This window comes from Piliocolobus tephrosceles, chromosome 9 (genome assembly GCF_002776525.5).
Source record: "Piliocolobus tephrosceles isolate RC106 chromosome 9, ASM277652v3, whole genome shotgun sequence".
Taxonomy (NCBI): Eukaryota; Metazoa; Chordata; class Mammalia; order Primates; family Cercopithecidae; genus Piliocolobus; species Piliocolobus tephrosceles.
In genome coordinates this window covers 111,993,334-112,015,305 of record NC_045442.1, presented here as the reverse complement: position 1 = coordinate 112,015,305, position 21,972 = coordinate 111,993,334, and the positions used below count along the sequence as shown (strand labels likewise).

At 34.6% G+C, this 21,972-nt stretch overlaps 1 protein-coding gene across 1 annotated transcript in view; it reads left to right on the top strand.

The window, feature by feature from the left end:
• The window catches only part of MALRD1 (MAM and LDL receptor class A domain containing 1), a 701,386-nt gene that overhangs the window by 283,518 nt on the left and 395,896 nt on the right, over positions 1-21,972 (top strand). Inside the window, exon 24 of the mRNA XM_026454821.1 lies at positions 1,792-2,005. Within this exon, the coding sequence (XP_026310606.1) occupies positions 1,792-2,005 (214 nt within the window). The remainder of the gene's footprint in view (positions 1-1,791; positions 2,006-21,972) is intronic.

Here is a 21,972-nt window from a genome sequence, read left to right as displayed (position 1 = left end):
AAATTAGAATACAGAAATACCCAGATGTTAGGTCTTCTGTTCTAGTTATGTAACTACAAGTGGCAGAGGCTGACTGTAGACACGGTCAGGCCTTCCACCAGTCCACAGTGCAACTGCCATGCTACATTGTCTACCAAATTTACAAAAATAATTAACCCTGACTTTATTCTGTCTGGAAAAAGAAAGATACATTGTAGTTTCTCTCTTTTTTAAGAACAGTTAATCACATTCAGTGTTAAAGTCTAGGGAATCCCAAGCAACACTGTGTGAAACGTTGAGATGTAAGTGATGATTTGATTATTTGAACAAGGCAAGCAACTGAGATTGGACCTATGTGACAGAAGATAAGCAAATTATGTGCAACACTCATTGCATTATCTGATTTCTTATTCACAGAGCATTACAGCATGTATTGAAATTTTAAATTATCCAGATAATAGAGTATCTTTTTTATTTTGCATATTAATATTTTTCCATGGCTCGATTTCCCTTTTAAGAAAATCATAGTCCTTATTATACTTTTTGGTTTCATCTCTTTTTAATCACTTTCAAGCTCTTCATCTATTTTACTAATTTATTTTTTTTCTTTCCAAGCTCACCTACTATGAAGAGCAGTCTATTCCTTTTATGTAAATTCACTATACAAACACAGCTATATTTTTCTTTTGATAATGTGAGAGGCATGATTTCAATTATTCCATCTTCTCATGTTAAGAGGATAACACCTAGGTTCACACAACAGTATAAAGATCTATCACATCTGAAGGGAAAAAAACTATAATTATTTATTTTAAGAAAAATAATCATCCAGAATTGGTCAAAAGACATTTCTAAATATGGTAACAGTATTTTGTACAACATCACTAAAGTAAAACTGACCTTGTTAACTCACCTCTAATTGTTCTAAATTTATTTTGAAATATCTGAATATTTCTTATGTTAACATATACATACTTAGCTTGCAGAAAAAAAACTTAATAAAAAGACTGAATTCATTTCACTGAAATATCCTAAACTACAGAATATGTGATGTTTTATGTAGTTATGAAATAGCGTTCATTTTTATTGCAAGCAATGGTATTGTTAACAAATTGATGATGGAATTTGTAAAACCACTGATGATTCCTGTTGCTATTCTTCATTCTTCCTGATTCTACTGGAAGTCCACATATGTGGGAGATCGTTGTCAAACAATAGGACATGTGAAGATTCTGTTCATCACATATATGAATCAAAAGCAAATCAAAGTCATTTCAACTCCAAAGATGTGTCCAATTAAAAAAAAAAAAAAAAACTAATGGTGTTGAAGACTTATCTTTTAGCTTTCAAATAGTAGGAATGGAGAGATCTGAGGAATGACAAGAATTGAGCAAAATAAGTAATCTACTTGTATCTTTCCACTCTTGGTACTTTATGTCATCCGATCGACCTACTGCTTTCCTGTGCAGCAATACTCTGAAACAGGAGTAGGTCTTGTTTGACAACTGAGAGCTGGCAAAGGTCGTAGAGAGCTGGCAAAGGATCGATGTCTCCTGCCAATTTTCTAGACCTATCTCCTAAAAATCTAGACATGAGCCAGTGGTGTTGCCACTCCCACATTCTTAGGTGTTGAGGATGACCTAGGTCTTAAATGGTCCTTAAATGTCCTGGGTCATTTTCAACATAGGGACATTAAAAAAACAAGGCAAAATAAACAGTTTCAAGCTTGATGTGCTTGATAAATAGTGTTTGCCCAGGTTTTGAACTTCTTGATTGACAGTGTAACTGTAACTGGCTTTTTCTTTTTTTTAGATTGTCTTCAGAGCCAAACGTGGTATCAGTTACATAGGAGATGTAGCAGTGGATGATATTTCCTTCCAAGATTGCTCCCCTTTGCTTAACCCAGAGAGAAAGTGTACTGCTCACGAATTCATGTGTGCTAATAAGCACTGCATTGCAAAGGACAAGCTTTGTGATTTTGTGAATGATTGTGCTGATAATTCAGATGAGACTACTTTCATTTGTCGTAAGTAAAAGGGTTCTGTTTTCTTACTTTTACCTTCAACTCTCACAGCCTTACTCAATATGCTGCGTTTATTGTTGAAACATGCAGAGTGTGTGTATCTCAACACCGGGGGGAGGTAAGGTGATTTAAGTTGATACTTTCCCTCCTTTCTCTGAATAATTCATTTATAATCATAATTCATTTAAAACCAATTGATGGCTGTGTGTGTGTGTGTGTGTGTGTATGTGTGTATTAATTGACAGGTGTCTTCAAAGAAAGACAGAATGGAAACAAGTATTTTTCATATGAAAGTTTTCTTTTTTTTTTTTTTTTCTTTTTGTGAGACGGTGTCTCACTCTGTTGCCAGGATGGAGTGCAGTGGCACGATATCAGTTCACTGCAACCTCTGCCTCCCGAGTTCAAGTGATTCTCCTGCCTTAGCCTCCCGGTTAGTTGGGACTACAGGCACACACCACCATGCCCAGCTGTTTTTTGTATTTTTAGTAGAGATCGGGTTTCACCATGTTGACCAGGATGGTCTTGATCTCTTGACCTCACGGTCCGCCTGCCTTGGCTTCCCAAAGTGCTGGGATTACAGGCATGAGTCACTGAGCCCGGCCTGAGATAAATTTTTTTTTTGAAAAATTACAGGCAGAATTTTCATTAAAGACAATTCATACAGGGCTGGTGAGCCTACAGACTCTGATGCGTTTCAGAGGATTGTCTTTTCTCTGTGTATATTGTCAGATGTGATAGGTTGTTAAAAAAGAAAAAAAATCAACACCCTGATAAATACCTGTATGTAAAATAGACATAGTGATCTCTCAAGGAGATACATATCAGCTGGGTGATATGGTTGAATGAGATCAACTCATAATGAACATCATATATTAAAATATCCTTAGCTAAATGGGCCGTATGTACTCATTCTGCTAGGCCTGTAAAATTGTGCAACATAGTCCAATTGTGGCTTCATTTAACTGCAAATGAGGTGAATATAAATTGTCAAAATGAAGATTGACAAATTATGTCACCATTACCTTTAATAATTTCTGAACTAGAATATTGCAGTTTGATATTATTTGCTTCTTGGAACCAAAACTGAAATGTCATGGACAACTTCAGCTCACATATACATAGAACTTTTAATGTTCAAAGCCTTTTTTATTTATTAATCTTCATTTGAACTTCAGAAGCCTTGAGAATTAGGTGGAAAAGATATTATTAGTACAGTCAGCGGATGAAGCTATCAACAAGAGTGGCTTAGGTTTTGTCAAAATTCATAAAACTTGTACTGATAGAGTTGGTCCTAGAACAGAAGTATTTTTTAATTATTATTATACTTTAAGTTCTGAGACACACATGCAGAACGTGCAGGTTTGTTACATAGGTTTACACATGCCATGGTTGTTTGCTGCACCCATCAACATTAGGTATGTCTCCTAATGCTATCCCTCCCCTAGCCCCCTAGCCGCTGGCAGGCCCTGGTGTGTAATGTTCCCCTCCCTGTGTCCATGTGTTCTCATTAGAACTCAAGTATTTTGATTTATGTTTTGCCCAAGCTACGATACCACTTCTTTTCAAAAAAATTATTTCAACTTTTATTTTAGAATCAGCGATACATGTGCAGGTATCTTGTATAGTGTGATGGTGAAATTTGGGGTATAATTAGTCTTGTCAGCCAGATAGTGAGCATAGGACACAATAGATTTTTAGCGCTTTCCTCCTCTCTCCCTCCCCACTCTAGTAGTCCCCAGTGCTTATTGCTCCCATGTGTATGTCCACATTTACCTAGTGTCGAGCATCCACTTATAAGTGAGAATATGCAGTGTTTGGTTTTCTGTTCCTGCGTTAATTCACTTAGAATTATGGCCTCCACCTGCATCCATGTTAGTGCGAAGGACTTGATTTCATTCTTTTTTTTATGACTGTGTAGTATTCCATGGTGTACATGTAATAGATTTTCTTTATTCAATCCACCACTGATGGGCACCTGGATTGATTCCAAGTTTTTGGTATTGTGATTCGTCATGCAATGAACATAGGAATGCATGTATCTTTTTGGGAGACAGATTTATTTTCCTTTGGTTATATACCCAATAATGAAATTGCTGGGTCAAATGGTAATTCTGCTTTGAGTTCTTTCAGAGTCTTCAAACTCCCTTCCACAGTGGCTGAACTAATTTACATTCCCACCAGCAGTGTGTAAGCTTTACCTTTTCTCGGTAACCTCACCAACATCTGTTATTTTTTGACTTTTTAATAATGGCCATTTTGACTAATGTAAGATGGTATCTCACTGTGGTTTTGATTTGCATTTCTCTGATGATTAGTGATACAGAGCATTTCTTTCATATGTTTGTTGGCTGCTTGTTTGTCTTCTTTTTGAAAAGTGTCTGTTCATGTCCTTTGCCCACTTTTAAATGGGGTTGTTTTTGCTTGTTGAATTGACTAAATTCTTTATGGATTCATGAAGTGTGACCTTTGTTGTATGCACAGTCTGTGACTATTTTCTCCTGTTTTGTAGGTTTTTTGTTTACTCTGTTGAGAGATTTTTTGTTGTTATTGTTTGTTTTTTCTGTGCAGAACTGCAGAACTCGTTAGTTTAATTAGATCCCACTTGTCAATTTTTGGTTTCATTTCAATTGCTTTTGATGATTTAGTCATAAATTCCTTGCCAAGGCTGTTGTGAAAAATTCACTTTCCTTGGTTTTCTTCTAGAATTTCTATAGTTTTAGGTCTTGCCTTTTAAGTCTTTAATCCGTCCTGAGTTTATATTTATGTATGATAAAAGGTAGAGTTCCAGCTTCATTCTCCTGCATATACCCTACCACTTTTGTGTATAACTGAATCTTAAAAAAAAAAAACTTAATGTTTTGACCACAAAGAGATGACAAGTGTTTGAGATATGATAAGTGTTAACTTTGATCAGTACTATAATATATACATATATTAAAACATTACACTGTACCCCATAAATATGACAATGACTGTGTTGGTTGAAAACAAAACGTATTCTCTATAGACATAGATGGCCTTTTAAAATCACATGACTATATATTCCTTCAATTTTGGATTATTTATTATATACATTATTGTATGAATAAGGAAAAATGCTACTCTGGAATTCTGTATTTGTTTATCTTTACCTTATGTATATTTTCTGCTATTGTTTTAGTTATTTCTATATCAAATGCTTGTACATTTTCTTCATTGTCATTTTCACTTAAATATCACACGAACATATAAGGTTAACAATTAGAGCACATATAATGCTTTTGAATTTTATTTGTGATGTCACCAGTGTATCTCTTTCCTAGAGATATAGTTTAGCGTAATTTTTCAGAATTCAAAGTATCATTTTATTTCTGGCTATTTCGTGAGCTCTTTGTATTTAAGCTCTAAAGTTGTGCATATTTCTAGGAATTTCTCTCTGTATTAGGGAAAGTATGCTGATTTACCAAGGGAATCAGAAACATATTAAAAATGTACTGTCTTGGTAGTTCTTCTGTTTCAAACCTAAAGGCCAAAGTAATCATGAGCCTTTGGAGGATAAGCTGTACCAGAAGGTGCTTTTTGGTGAATGATTGCAAAATCTCTTGTTCTTTTTTTTTAGATTTGAGTGGGCATATTCATACCAGTAATATTAGAGCAGGAAAGCTGAATTAGTTCCAAATAATGCACAGGAATAAAACTTTTTCAGCTGTTGGTACAAACAAAGAAATTAGAATAAACCTGATTTTGGCATTGGTTGCCATTACATGAGAATTATCTCTTTTAACATGGCATTGCTAATTTTTTTTTGAAGTTCAACTGTGTTTCCAGTCTACTGGTCTTAAATGTTTTGTTTTAGTTATAAAGTGGCTGGAATCTGCCATATGAATTATGAGTGGTATTATTATATTTATATGCTATAAACTTTGATGCCCTAATTAGACCCAGAAGAAGAGAAAGACAAAATTAAAAGAATCTCCATAGCAACTGATTTCAAAAGTTTGGCTGGCAACCAACCATGTATTGGGGTTTAAATTCCACAGTCTCCTTTCTTTGTTTTGTTTTGTTTTGAGAATTCTAAGTAAAGCTTGAACACATATCACAACTCTAAGAAGTCTTTGAAAATCTGATTAGGTAGAAATATACAACCTAGGAAGAGCAGAAAGAATGAAAGAAATCAACTCTTTTTAAAGATATAAGGCGTTTCATGGAGAAAAAAATATTTTTTATTACTATACTTAAAGTTCTGGGGTACATGTGTAGAACATGCAGGTTTTGTTACATAGATATATACATGCCATGGTGATTTGCTGTACCCATCAACCTGTCATCTACATTAGGTATTTCTCCTAATGCTATCCCTCCCCTAGGCTCCCACCCCCCAACAGCCAATAATAGACAAACAGAGAGCCAAATCATGAGTGAACTCCCATTCACAATTGCTACAAAGAGAATAAAATACCTAGAAATCCTTTGTAATATAAACGTGTACATCCTGCTTTAATTATCTGTAGATCAATGTAGATTTTGAAAGCAAAATCTGTAAAAAAGTAATTTTAAAAAATAATCTGAATAACACTTCTGTAATACAGGATGTAGTCAAAGTGATTTGTGTATCTAGGAACTCTAAAATCTTATTTGAATATAATCATGCCATTGATACAGAGACTTCTTTCAGAAACAACCATTTTATTAGTTTCCAAATACATTCTGATTAGCTTATTTACTGATGAGTCACAATTCAGAGTACTTCAGGCATTCTCAAAATGTTTTAATTTTGTGCTATGGTAAGGATGCAATGGAGTTGACCAGCATAGTCAGTGATCTATACCTAATGGGCATATGTAACGCAATTTACCAGGTTCAGATATATATGATTTGCAAGCACACACAGAACATTTAGCAAGGAACAAAAAAGGGTTATAATTTTAAATGATATATTTTTAATTATATAATTTTAAATGATAAGGCAATGTCTAGAAAACTCCCATTGTTTAGGAGAAAGACACTTTAAATAGCCCATGTCCCCCTCCTAAATCACATTAAATTAAAAAATGTTTTGAAACAGAAATAACAACAATATTGCATGACATAAACTATGAGCATTTGCTAAGCCAGTAGATAGAGAAAAATATATATAATATAAAAAATAAATTATATTAGAAACCAATTAGGTAATAGCACAAATTAATGAAATAGAACACAAATCTAAGATGGAGGACTTCAGAAGACCAATAAAATTTTCAAAACCCTGCCAAGAATGAAGAAAAATAAAGACAAAACTGCTTAATTAATATATATTTATTGGGCAGCTGCTATATGGCAAGCAATGTTTGAGACACCTAGTATACATCATTAAATGAAACAAAAAAAAATGTTCTTCTTGAGCATGTACTTTTGCGTTAAACAGAAAATATATATTTTGTGTGTATATATATTACACAAAATATATTGTATGGGTTTATTTGTATATATATTGTACACAAACTTACACTTAACGTATATGTAAGTAAACTTTCATACTTACATATGTGTATATAAACGTGTATTTGTACATGCTTACATATGTGTATATAATATGTGTATATGTACATGCTTACATATGTGTATATAAGTAAGTTACACAGCTTGTTATGTAATAGGTATGTAGTTACATATGTGTATGTAAAATTACACAGCTCGTTAAGAGGTGATCAGTACTGTGATAAAAAGATAAAACATAAGAAATCATAAGATGGAAGGGTGGCAAATTAAAATATTAAGTATCATGGTAAGGACAGGCCTAGATGAGAAGGTATTCAAGCAAATTTTTGAAGGAGGTCTGGGGCCTGCTGCTTTCCTTTTTAAGCTTTTTAATTATAGCCGTCCTAGGAAGTATGAAGTGTAATCTTATGGTGGTTTTGATTTGCATTTCCCTAATGATGAATGATGTTGAACATCTTTTCTTGATCTTATGGGCCATTTATGTATCTTTTTTGGAGAAATGTCTGTTTTGCCCATTTTTTTTCACAAAATTATCTTTTGTTGAGTTATAGGAGTTCTTTAGAATTCTGAATCTTAAATCATTATCAAATATGCAATTTGCAAATATTCATTATCATTTTGTAGGTTGTCTTTTTTCATGTTTATTTTTAATACCTTTAGGTTTATAGCAATTTTAGGTTTACAACAAACTGAGTAGAAAGTAGTTATCACCTGGGTGCGGTGGCTCACGCCTGTAATCCCAGCACTTTGGGAGGCCAAGGCGGGTGGATCATGAGGTCAGGAGATCAAGACCATCCTGGCTAACATAATGAAACCCCATCTCTTCTAAAAATACAGAAAATTAGCTAGTCATGGTGGCACATGCTTGTAGTCCCAGCTACTCAGGAGGCTGAGGCAGGGGAATTGTTTGAACCCAGGAGGTGGAGGTTGCAGTGAGCTGAGATCATGCCACCGCACTCCAGTCTGGTGACAGAGCAAGATTCCGTCAAAAAAAAAAAAAAAAAAAAAAAGAAAGAAAGAAAAATAGAAAGGAAGGGAGGGAGGGAGGGAGGGAAAGAAAGAAAATATACCCCTTATTTCCATATACCCACAGTCTTCCCCATACAAGAGTGGTACATTTTCTACAATCGATAAACCTACAATGACACATCATTAACACTCAAACTCCATAGTTTACATTAGGTCTCACTCTTGGTGCTGTACATTCTGTGGGTTATAACAAATGTATGATGACATATATCGACTATCATAGTATGCTACAGAGTCGTTTCATTGCCCTAAAAATCGTCTCTGCTCCGCCCGTTCATTCCTCTCCACCCTTAAACAGCTGGCAACTGATTTTGATCCTCTCTGCATAGTTTTGTCTTTTCCAGAATGTCATGTAGTTGGAATCATAGAGCATGTAGCCTTTTCAAATTTCCTTTTTTTCACTTGATAATAGACGTGAAAACTCATTGCTTTTTACAGCTGGATAATAGTCTGTTGTCTGAATATGCCACAGTCTATTTGTCCATTTGCTCACTGAGGGGCATCTTGGTTGCTTCCAATTTTGGCAGTTATGAATAAAGCTGCTGCAAGCATGCATGTACAGGTTCTTGTGTGGACATAAGTTTTTAACTCCTTTGGGAAAAGAGCAGGGACCAAGTTTGTGGGGTTATGTGGTAAAGTATGTTTAGGTTTGCAAGGAACTGCCAAACTGTTTTCCAAAGTGACTGTACCATTTTGCATTCACAGCATCAGTGAATGGCAATTTCTGTCACTCCATATCTTTGCCAGCACTTGATGTTTTTAGCTTTTTAAAATTTTTGCCACCTTAATAGGTATTTAGTGGTATGTCACTTTTTAAAATTTGCAATTTCCTGATGACATATGATGTTGAGCTTCGTTTCATCTGCTTACTTGCCATTGTATGTCTTCTTTGATGAGGTATCTGTTTAGATCTTCTGTCCATTAATTAATTAGGTTGTTTGTTTTTGAGTTTTGAGTGTTCTTTGTATGTTTTGGATAATAATTTTTTCTCATATGTGTCTTTCACATATTTTCTTCCAGTTTATGACTAGTCTTCTACTGGTAATTTGCTTAACGGTGTCTTTCAGAAAGCATCACTTTTAAATTTTAAGAAAGCCCAACTTACCAATTATTTGTTTCATGAATTGTGCCATTGGTGTTGTATTTAAAAAACTATCACTATAGCAAAAGATCATCTAGATATTCTCAGATGTTATTTGCTAGCATTTTTATAGTTTCACATTTTATATTCATGTCTATTATCCATTTTGAGTTGATTTTTGTGGAGAATATAAACTTATAAACTCTGTGTCTAGATTCATTGTTTTACATGTAGATGTTCAGTTTTTCCAGTGCCATTTACTAAAAAGACTCTTCTTTCTCCATTGACTTGCCTTTGTTTTGTTTTTCAAATATCAATTAACCATATTTTTGTTCATCTGTTTCTGGGCTCTGTATTCTGTTTGATTCATCTATTTGTATATTCTTTTGCCAATACCTCATTGTCTTGATTACTGTAACTTTATTGTAAGGCCTGGGGTCAGGTAGTATTAGCCGTCTTCTTTTGTTTTATTTTTACTATTGTCTTGATTATTCAGAATCTTTTGCCTCTCTATGCAAGTCTTAGGATCATTTGTCAATATCCACAAACTGACTTGCTGGGATTTTATTGGGATCGCATTGTATCTAAAGGTCAAATTGGGAAGAATTGATATCTTGACAACCTTAGGCATTTCTGTTGATGAACATGAATTAACTCTCCATTTACTTAGTTATTCTTTGATATATTTTATCATGGTTTAATAGTTTTCCTCATATACATCTTACATCTGGCAGAGTGCAGTGGCTCACCCCTGTAATGCCAGCATTTTGAGAGGCTGAGGCAGATGGATACACTGAGGTCTGGAGTTTGAGACTAGCCTGGCCAACATGGCGAAACCTCGTCTCTTTTAGAATTACAAAACAAATAGCTGGATGTGGTGGCAGGTGCCTGTAATCCCAGCTACTCAGGAGGCTGAGACAGGAGAATCACTTGAACCCAGGAGGCAGAGGTTTTAGTGAGCCAAGATCGTGCCACTGCACTCCATCCTGGGTGACAGAGAAAAAAACAAATAAAATAAAAATAAATCTTAAATCTACTTTGTTAGACATATACCTAAGTATTTCTGTGGAAAGAGAGTGCTAATATAAATATTATCATGTTTTTAATTTCAAATTCCACTTGTTCACTGTTGATATATAGGAAAGCAATTGAGTTTTGTGTATTAATCATGTATCGTGCAACCCCTTGTAATTGCTTATTAGTTCCAGAATATTTTTGTCTTTTAGAATTTTATATAGGTAATTATGCCATATGTGACCAAAGACAGTTTTATATCTTCCTTCCTAATTTGTGTAACTTTTACTTCCTTTTCTTGTTTTATTGCATGAGTTAGGACTATCAGTGTGATGTTGAAAAGGAGTTCTGAGAGGGAACATCTTTGTCTTGCTCCTGATATTGGCAAAACTGCGTCTAGCTTTTCACCATTAAATGTAGTTTTAGCTGTAGGTTTTTTTGTAGTTGTTCTTTAAGAAATTGAGAAAGTTTTCCTCTTTTTCCAGTTTGCTGAGAGTTTTTATCATGAATGGGTGTCGGATTTTGTCACATGCTTTTTCTTCATGTATTGATATGATTATATGATTTTTCGTCTTTAGCTTGTTGATGTGATGGATTACATTATTTGGTTTTCGAATGTTGAGCCAGCCTTACAAACCTGGAACAAATCCCATTTGACTATGACATGTCGTTACTTTTAGACATCGTTGGATTTGATTTGCTAATATTTTGTTGAAGATTTTCAGATTTACGTTCATGAGAGATGTTGCTCTTTAGTTCTTGTTTCTTATAAGTTTTTGTCTGGTTTTGGTATTAGAAGTAATACTGGCTTCATGCAATGAGTGAGAAAATGTTCCCACTGCTTCTATCTTCTATAAGAAATTGTGGAGAATCTTCCTACCATTTTTAGGTTGCTGTCTTCTTGATTCAGCATTTGCTTGCTTGTTATAATCTTTTGACTGCTTTCCAGAGTTCTGACAACATTGATTCTGACATTTTCTGCTTGCATTTTGATGTGTCTGTGGCTGAACGGAGCTTAGAGCTGCCTCTTCACCAGTTTGCTGATGTGACTTCTGCTTTTGCAAGAGACTCCCTACCTGCAAAGTCTACAGTTCATGTTGCTTCTCACCTACTGTAAAATTATTTGTGAGATATGCCTTTTTCTCTAAATTTAATCACAGTTTTTTTGGATGTCTCAGATTTTTGTAAAACCATAACAAAATAAACCATAAAAAATATCACCTCCCACCATGTCTCTCCCTGACATGTGGGGATTCCAATTTGAGATGAGATTTGGGTGGGGACAAAGAGCCAAACCATTTCATAGTAGGTGTATATATTTATGGGGTACATGAGATGTTTGAATACAGGCATGCAATGTGAAATAAACACATCATGGAGAATGGGTTGTCCATCTCCTCAAGCATTTATCCTTTGAGTTACAAGCAATTCACTTGCACTCTTTACGTTATTTTAAAATGTAAAACTAAGATATTACTGATTATGGTCACCTTGATGTGCTATTAAATAGTAGGTCTTATTAATTCTTTCTAACTATATATATATATATATATATGTATAGACACACACATATGTACATATATATACACACAGTTACACAATATATATATACACACATATATACTATATGCTAGTATATGCATATACTAGTTATATACTATATATATAACTGTGTATATATAGGTAGAATAAATTAATAAGACCTACTATTTAATAGCACATCAGGGTGGCTCTCGCTCTCTCTCTCTATATATATGTATACACACACACATATATAGTGTACTTGTGTGTGTATATATACACATATACATACATACACACACACACACACACACACACACACACACCTAGGAGGATAGTTTTCCTGTCAAAAGTCTGAAAAACAGTCTCCAGCTCTACACTTGGTTTGGAATTTATCCCAAGGCCTTGCCTTCATGGTGGAGCCCTGGGTTTGGTCTTTTCTGGAAGATATGTTTTAGCATTCCACTATTTAAATGATCAATTAAAGTTTCTACTTCCGAGGTTTAAAATCTCCAAATTTCTGACCTCTCTCCTTGCCTTCTTAAATGTGTTTACTAGCTTATCGGTTCTTTCCTGAGCTTATATTTTTCTTGTGGCATCTTATCAAATACATCAAGTAGTAACCAATTCATGTTTTCAACATTTTGTCCAGAAAGCTCCTCACACAAATTTGTAATATAATTATATACGTATTCAGCTTTCCACAATATCTTAGGCACTAGGTTTATCAAATGTTTTGATGTTACATAACATAAATCTCAATTTTTTCAGTGTCCTGTAACAATTCCTTTATTGCCTGCCATCCTGGCCATTGCTACAAATTTTAGGTAATTTTTATGTCAGCACTCCATTAAAGTACTGATTTCTGTATAAGTTATCTGTATCATGATAATGCTGTGTAACAATCTACAGCAAAATTCATTGTCAATTTACAAACCATTTCTTATTTTCACTCTGTATGTGGTGAGGCTCTGTGATTTGTTTTCTTAATTTTTAAATTTCTAAATTTTGTAGGTACATAGTATGTGTTATATTAGTTCATTCTCACACTGCTATAAAGACATATTTGAGACTGGGTAATGTGTAAATAAAAGAGGTTTAACTGACTTACAGTTCCACATGGCTGGGGAGGCCTCAGGAAGCTTACAATCACAGTGGAAAGTGTAGGGGAAGCAAGGAATGCCTTCTGTGGAAGCAGAAGAGAGAGTGAGGGAGTGAGTGCCATACTTTTAAACCATCAGATCTCCTTAGAACTTGCTCACTATCATAAGAACAGCTTGGGGGAAACTGTCCTCATGATCTAATTACCTCCCTCCAGGTCCCTCTCTGACACATGGAGATTACAATTTGAGATGACATTTTGGTGGGGACAAAGATCCAAACCATTTCATAGTAGGTGTCTATATCTATGGGTTACATAAGATGTTTTGATTCAGGAATGCCATGAAAAATAATCACATCCCAGAGAATGGGGTATCCACTCTCTCAAACATTTATCCTATGTGTTACAATCTATTTACACTCTTTTGCTTATTTTAAAATGTAAAATTAATTTATCATTGACTATTGTCAATTTGATGTGCTATGAAATATTAGGTCTTATTCATTCTTTCTAACTTTTTTTTTTTCGTACCCATTAACATCCCCAAAATGTTCCATAATTTGGGTTGAGCTTAGCAGGGCTTAGTTGTAAGATGTGGGTGGAGTCCATGTCTGAGCCAGCAGCTACCTAAGTCATGTTCTTTGAGCAGAAAATAGGAGGAAAAGGGCACAAATCCAGACACGAAAGTAAATGTTTATTCTCCGCCTGTGTAATGACCAATATTTCATTGGTCATAGAAAGTCACAAATCCATTTCCAAAATCAATGGGATAGAAAAGTGTACTCTGCCTAGATTGGGAGGATGAGAGGAAAGAACATTTAATAAAAAATCAACCAAACTCTTATACTCAATCACTTAATAGCAGTCTTTCAAAATTATTACAGATATGTTTAAACACAGGTTATTTCCCACTGGAGGAAATGTGCCTCAAAATATTATTACTTTTTACGTCATAGCAGAGCAAAATTAAACATTGCTAAAGAATTAAACTTACTTCTAATCGGATTTTGGTCTAGAGAGCATCAGCATCTTTGCCAGCATTGAGGCCCCATCTGAGACTCACTAAGTCATAAACTTCTTGTTAGCAACTTCCTCAGGTGATTCATACGTGTATTAAAATTTGAAAAGTGTTGCTCTCGATAACAACAATTTCACAAAGCTTTCTGGTGGAAGAAGGAGCTGTTATTGTACTCTTTAGTTCCTTGTCAACATAAGCAAATATCTGTTGGTTTTAATATTTGATATTAATTTTGTAACCATTAGCAATAATCTGTGTTTTGTACATCTTTCTTTCTATAATTTTTGCCACTTTGTCTCTGGTTTTATTAATTGAATAGACTGAAATATATTCAAGTCAAGACATAGTTCATATACATGTGTTTGCCTACTAATACAACTTATTGAAGATTTTGAGAAACTTGTAAAAATGAGCATTCATTCAGCAAGTGTTTATTATGATATTTCTGGCATTTTTTCTAGTTTCTTGGAATAATGAAACGAACAATACATATATATATCCTGCTGTCATGGAGTTTCCATTCTGACTGTTGGTGGTGGGTGGGACACAAAGATCAAAGAAAATAAGTAAAATAACACTATAAATATATATACACACACACATATATACACATACATGTATCTGTGTTTATACACACACACACACACACACACACACATATTACAGTGATTAGTGGTCCAGCAAAAAGTAAGGAAAAGTAAAGTAAAATGCTTAGGGTGGTGGCTTACAATTTTAAATAGGCACTCATGGAAATTCTCATTGAGAAATTATTATTTGACCAAAGAATGAAAAATGATGAATCAAGCCAAAGGATATGCGATGTAATTGAAGGAATTAAAAAAAATCAATGAAATATTTTAAAAGCCAAGAAGAATTAAAACACAGCCCCTTTTATGTCATCACTATGTCAATAGCAATGTCCTTTGGGTTCTATAAATGCTTAAGGAGAATTTCACTACCCACTTTATCCCTCAGGATGCTTTTATTTACTTAGTTTTTTGAGTTGATGTGTTTACATCTTGACTGTCCTCTTTTAATTGTTATGGCATATGACTATATAGCATTCTGTAATTTCCAAGAAAACAGATGAATTCTGGGGGAGAAGGGACTATGATTTTAACTTGTAATTGTTAGTTTTGCAGTGAGGTTATATTACATGTATTATTTATTTATTATAGTAAGGTCGACGTTCCATCTGAAACTTTTTATGTTTTCATAATTAGTGTTCAGTTGTGGCAAAAATGAATTTCACAGTGTACACTGCCTCTGGGCTAGGGAGTACACCAGTGTGCATTATCCTGGATACTGAAAACCACTGACCTGGGTAATTACTTCGTTCTTAGTCAATAACCATTTAAAATCTAAGAAAGCATTTTATAATTAACACTCACATTATCTGACATATTACTACCAGATTTCCTTTTCATTTATTTGGTAAACATTAGGCACCCCCAATAGAAGTGGCCCTAGGGCAAAAACAAAGAAAAACAAGATATGGCCTAAATAATTGTGGAGCTTCTTGTATAGTAAAAGAGATACATAAATAAGCATTTGCATTTCTTGAGAGTTAGAGAAAGTGCCAAGTATTTTTGGAGGGGAGAAATGAAGATAATTTGGTCATATATAAATACTAATCCCAACGTGGGTTTTCATAAAAGTAACACACTGCTTTGAAAACATCCAGTGTGTTTTCAGAGTTGTTATTAAGCATGGACTGAGAATAGCTTTTGTTTTCTTTGAGACATTATGTTGGAAGGTAGGTCAGATATCATGATGTTACTGAGGCAGGCTTTCTGGGAAGGATCCGCTGTCCTGACGTTGAGGAATTCATTAGATCTGGCTGCAGCTGAGTGACGGGAGCTAAGACCACATTCATTGTCTTTCCAAAATTACCAACAGTGGTCCCTCCTCTTACTATCACAGTGTCTTAAGTAGCAAGTGTTACGATAATATTTTCCAGATTATAAAACCAGGTCGTCGACGAAGAAGAAAAAATTATATGTGAAGGACCTCTCTGAATCACTCATGAGATAATCCATATTTTCCCAATGTTTGATATATAATGTGCCTTATGATTTTCAAAAGGTTGATGCACATAGGGCTTTTCTAAATTATTTATCCTCAGAACTGCCTTTTTCTTTGTAGAACACAAATATGCCTTGTAGTACAGTCATTCTGTATATCACAATGTGAAAATATTTGTTTAATGTATTATTATTACTTCACAGAATAACAAAATACACTGGAGACCACTCTATCATAAATTCCTAATGATAATGAGCAATTGATAATAATATTTTAGCCTTTAATTTTGAAATATTTATGAATTCATAGAAAGTTCAAAGAGAGGCTAGGCGCGGTGGCTCATGCCTGTAATCCCAGCACTTTGGGAGGCCGAGGCAGGCAGATCAGGAGGTCAGGAGATGGAGACCATCCTGGCTAACACAGTGAAACCCGTCTCTACTAAAAATACAAAAAAAAATTAGCTGGGTGTGGTGGCGGGCACCCCTAGTCCCAGCTACTCGGGAGGCTGAGGCAGGAGAATGGCATGAACCCAGGAGGCAAAGCTTGCAGTGAGCCGAGATCGTGCCACTGTACTCCAGCCAGGGCGACAGAGCAAGACTCCGTCCAAAAAAAAAAGACAGTTCAAAAGCTCAAAGATACCCTTCATGCATTTTTCCCTCAGTGGTTATATAACTATGGTCCAATATTAAAACCGGAAACTAATATTGGCTCAATGTTTGAAAGTCTGCAGCATTTCATTACATGCATAAATTTATGTACAGCAGCATTGCCGCAATCAAGATACTCCATCTTTACAAAGATCTTCCTTGAGCTACTTCTTTACAGGCAAACTCATTCCCATCATCTCTAACCTCAGGAAGCCACTACTTTGTTTTATATCTCTTTGCTTTATCATTTTGAGAAAGTTGTATAAATGGAACTATACAGGATGTGACCTTTGAGAATAGGTCTCAAAGGTCTTCTTTCTCTCAGTGTCATCCTCTTGAGATCCATCAAAGTTGTTGTAAATCAGGTTTTCCTTTGTGTTGCTTAGTCATGTTTCATGCTGTGGAGGTAACATACCGTGGTGCTGTTTTCCAGAGCGATTGCCTCGTGTCACACTACCACCAATAATGTACACAAGAACAAGTTTTGCCATGACCTTGTGAGCATTTAATGGTGTTACTATTTTGTTTTTACATTACCCTTCTTGTAAGTGAGGAGTGATACCTCATCATGGTCTTAATTTGCACTTCCTTATTAGCTAGTAATGTTGAATATTATTTCCTGTGCTTGTTTATAATCCATATATCCTCTTGGCTGAAATATCTCTTTTGCCCATTCTCAAATCAGACTTTTTTTAACTGTTGGGTTTTCAGAATTCTTTATACATTATTGGTATAAGTCTTTTAACAAATACATGAATGGCAAATATTTTCTCCCCAGCTTTAGGTTGTCTTTTTTGTTCTCTTAACAGGATCATTTGCAGAGCAAACATTTTTAACATTGATGAAGTTCAATGTATTGATCTTTCCTCTTTGAGATCATGCTTTTGATATCACATCTAAGAATATTTCGCCAAGTCCTAGGTCCCTGATTTTCTCCTTTGTGTTCTTTAAAAAGTTGTGTGATATTACATTTTACATTTAAGGGTATGAATCATTTCGTTAATTTTTGTATAAAGTGTCAAATTTTGGTCACAGTTTCTTTATTTGTATGTTTGCCTATAACCAACTACTCCAGCATCATTAATGAGACTGTTCTACTTTTATTTAATTGTTTTTGTACCTTTGTCAAAAATTAGTTTTACTTACATGGAGCTATTTCTGGGTTCTTTTCTGTTCTATTGATCCAGGTATCTATTCCTCCACTAGTACAAGACAGTCTGGATAGCTCTGATGGAGATATAAAGGGAGTTTGATGTTGCTTTCATGCCTACTAACACAATATTCATTTTGTTGTCCATGAATCAAGGAGTAATTTTGACTTTCAGGTTTTACTATTTAAGAAATACATTTTATAAGGCAACAACTGCCATAGGGGGTGATTTCTTTGATGGATCTGGACGAAGTAAATCAAAAAAGCTGTATCATAGATCTTGGAATCAGTTAGATTAATTCCTTCTAATACATTCTTCCTGTACAAAATTGTTTTAGTTATTCTAGTTCCATTGATGTTCTATATAAATCTTATAAAAATATATAGCTGTAGATTATTTTGATGGAACTTTGATAAAAATCGCATTTAATAACATGTCAATTTGGGGAGAAGTCATGTTTTTAATGTATTGAGTTTTCCAATCATCAGCACAGTAGGTTTCTCCCCATTATTTAGATCTTTGATTTCTCTCATCAGTGTTTTGTGGTTTTCGGCATACAGATTCTATGTATGTCTTACAACATTTACACCTATTTCATTTTTTGAAGGATTATAAATGGTATTATATTTTAATTTTTATTTCTGTCTTCATTTCTAGGATTCAGAAATAAAATTTAATTATTTAATTTTCCTTAAGTAATATGGTATGTCAATCTTGTGTCCTGTGACCTTGCTGACTCATTTATTAGCTATCTGAGTTTTGTAGATTTTCTTTGCGGACCGTCATGCTTTCGGAAAATAGAAACGGTTTTTAAGTCTTTCCCTTCCTCCCTCCTTCCCTTCCTTCCTCCCTCCTTCCTCCTTCCTTCCTCCCTCCTTCCTTCCCAGTACACTCCTTAGATTTTCTTTGTGGACAGTTGTGCCTTTGGAAAATAAAGATGGTTTTTTTAACCTCCCCTCCCTCCCTCCCTCCCTCCCTCCCTCCCTCCCTCCCTCCCTCCCTTCCTCTCTTCCTTCCTTCCTCCCTTCCTCCCTTCTTTCTTTGTCTTGAGATAGGAACTCACTCTGTTGCCCAAGCTAGAGTACACTGGCAAGATCTTGGCTCACTGCAACCTCCACCTCCTGGGTTGCAATGATTCTGGTGCCTCAGCCTCCTGAGTAGCTGAGACAACAGGTGCGTGCCACCATACCTGACTAATTTTTGTATTTTTAGTAGAGATGGAGTTTCAACATGTTGCCTAGGCTGGTCTCAAACTCCTGGCATCAAGCGATCCACCCACCTCGGCTTCCCAAAATGCTGGGATTACAGGCAAGAGCCACCATGCCCAGCAGGTTTTAAGTCTTTCTTAGTTTAAGCTCATTGAAACGGGGATTCAACATTTAGACTTTTGTATAGTTTTTATTGTACTCAATTACAATTAATTATAAATTTTCCATTTCCATCCTAGCACTTACCCCATTCTATTAAAATGCAAAAGAACTCCATTAGGACATGCTTATTGATGAACCAGCCCCGACATCTGTTGTTACATTATTAAATTAATTGATCAAATGCAACACCAACCAGTAAAGGAATCATTTCTATAACTTCCGTGACCTGGCTGACAATGGAGGTGGAAGGAAGTCACCTAATTCCTGCTTCAACATTTTCATAAGGGAGAGTATATTGACTCATACCAAAGGCCTTTTCAACTGTCAGGTTCCCCCGTTGTAATAATGGTTTTCCTAATATGAATCCACGTTTCCATATTTTCCCAGTATGGATTTTGAGTATGCTCTCTAAATGAAACAACAAAGCCTGGATGACGGCACATCTGTTTATAGCATGGTTTACTGAAGCCCACTGTTCAAATTTACAGCTCAGAAAAAAAAAAAAAAAAAAAAAAAAAATTCCTGTCAAAATATTACCACTTATTGACAATACACCTGATCTCCCAAGAGCTCTGATGGAGATATAAAGGGAGTTTGATGGTGCTTTCATGCCTGCTAACACAATATTCATTTTGTTGTCCATGAATCAAGGAGTAATTTTGACTTTCAGGTTTTACTATTTAAGAAATACATTTTATAAGGCAACAGCTGCCATAGAGGGTGATTCCTTTGATGGATCTGGACAAAGTAAATCAAAAACCTTGTGGAAAGGATTCACCATTCTAGATGCCATTAAGAACATTTGTGATTCATGGCAGAAGGTCAAAATGCTAACATTAACAGGAGTATGGAAGAAGTTGATTTTAACCTTCATGGATGACTTTGAGGGCTTCAAGATTTCAGTGCAGGAAGTAACACAGATGTGGTGGAAACAGCAAAAGAACTAGAATTAGAAGTGGAGCCTGAAGACGTGTCTAAACAAACAAAACAAACGGCTTTACCTGCTACAGAGAATCTTTAGTGAAGAGTCAACCAATGTAGCAAACTTATTTCAAGCAAACTTGTTTTCTTATTTTAAGAAATTGCTACAGTAGCCAACTTAGCAGCCACCTTCAGCAACCACCATCTTGACCATTTGGCAACCATCAACATTGAGGCAATACCCTCCATCAGCAAAAGCATTGTGATTCACTAAATGTTCAGATGATAGCATTTCTTAGGGATAAATTATTTTTAACTAAGGCATTTACACTTTTTAGACATAATGTTACTACTTAGTGTAAGAATAACTTTTATATGCACTGAGAAACCCAAAATTTCATGTGATTTGCTTTACTGTGGTATTCACTTTTTTGCAATGGCCCAGAATTGACAGAGCAATACATTAAAGATGTGCCTGTGTATCCACATACACATGAATTTAGATAGAATGGGGAAAATATAAACATTTGTGAACTTGGTTAAAGGGTAGATGAAAGATATTTTTATTATTGCAACCTTTATGCAAGTTTGAAACTATTTCAGAGTAAAAGTTTGCAAAAATATTGTTAAGAAAATGAGAAATGCTAACTTGAAAAAAAATTCAAATGATAAGTCCAAGACTGTTATTTTTAAAAGTAGAGGTAGTAGATAAACTTTTACTAATTTTTAATTTAAAAAAGGAAGAAAAATACAAATAAATGTAGTTTTGCTAAAGGAGACATAAAAAGGATATAGAGACCAATAACTCTGTGCTAATTTGCAAATGTCAATGAAATAGTTAATTTTCTAGGGGAAAAATAACCAAAATTAACTAATAAAGCAAAAAACCTGAAAAGACCATTAACTATCAAATAAGTTATCAACAAATGTCCTCCAGCTCTTTCTCCTGGGGTAGATACTGCGGAGTTCTACCAAATTTTAACGAACTAATAATGCCCAAAGAAACTATTTCAACCATATGAAAAGGTAGAATTTATTTTATTAAACTAATATATCACTGATAATGAAGCTTCCAAAAATCAGACAAGTGATATTCAAACACCCTGTGAATATACATGCAGAAAAGCTTAAAATGCTAGCAAACTAAATTCATCATAATACATGTAATATATATATAGTAATATATCATGCAATTTGAGATAAAGATCTTATAACATTTTAAGTGTATTTTGATGTCATAATATGTCAATGTACCCACATTACTGAAGAAAATAATAGCAAGCTGATAGGTGCTGAAAATTCTTATTTAAATTAAGCGGCCATTTCTTATGCTATGCAGAGCATACATATGATTATTTTTAACACATTAAAGGTGTTCTATCAAATTAATGTAGGAAATAGTGAAAATACTTACATTAAATTCAAGAGCATGTCAAAATATATACTATAAGTATTACTATTTAATATTATCTTTGTGGTCCTGGTCAATATTTAAGACATGAAATGAAACAAAGGATAGCCAAATTATAATTATTTTTGAATGATATGATTATATAGCACAAAAGCCCAAGAGATTTACCTTTGAAAAAGTAAACATTTAAGTAACTGGGTTGTATAATGTCCACTGAAAA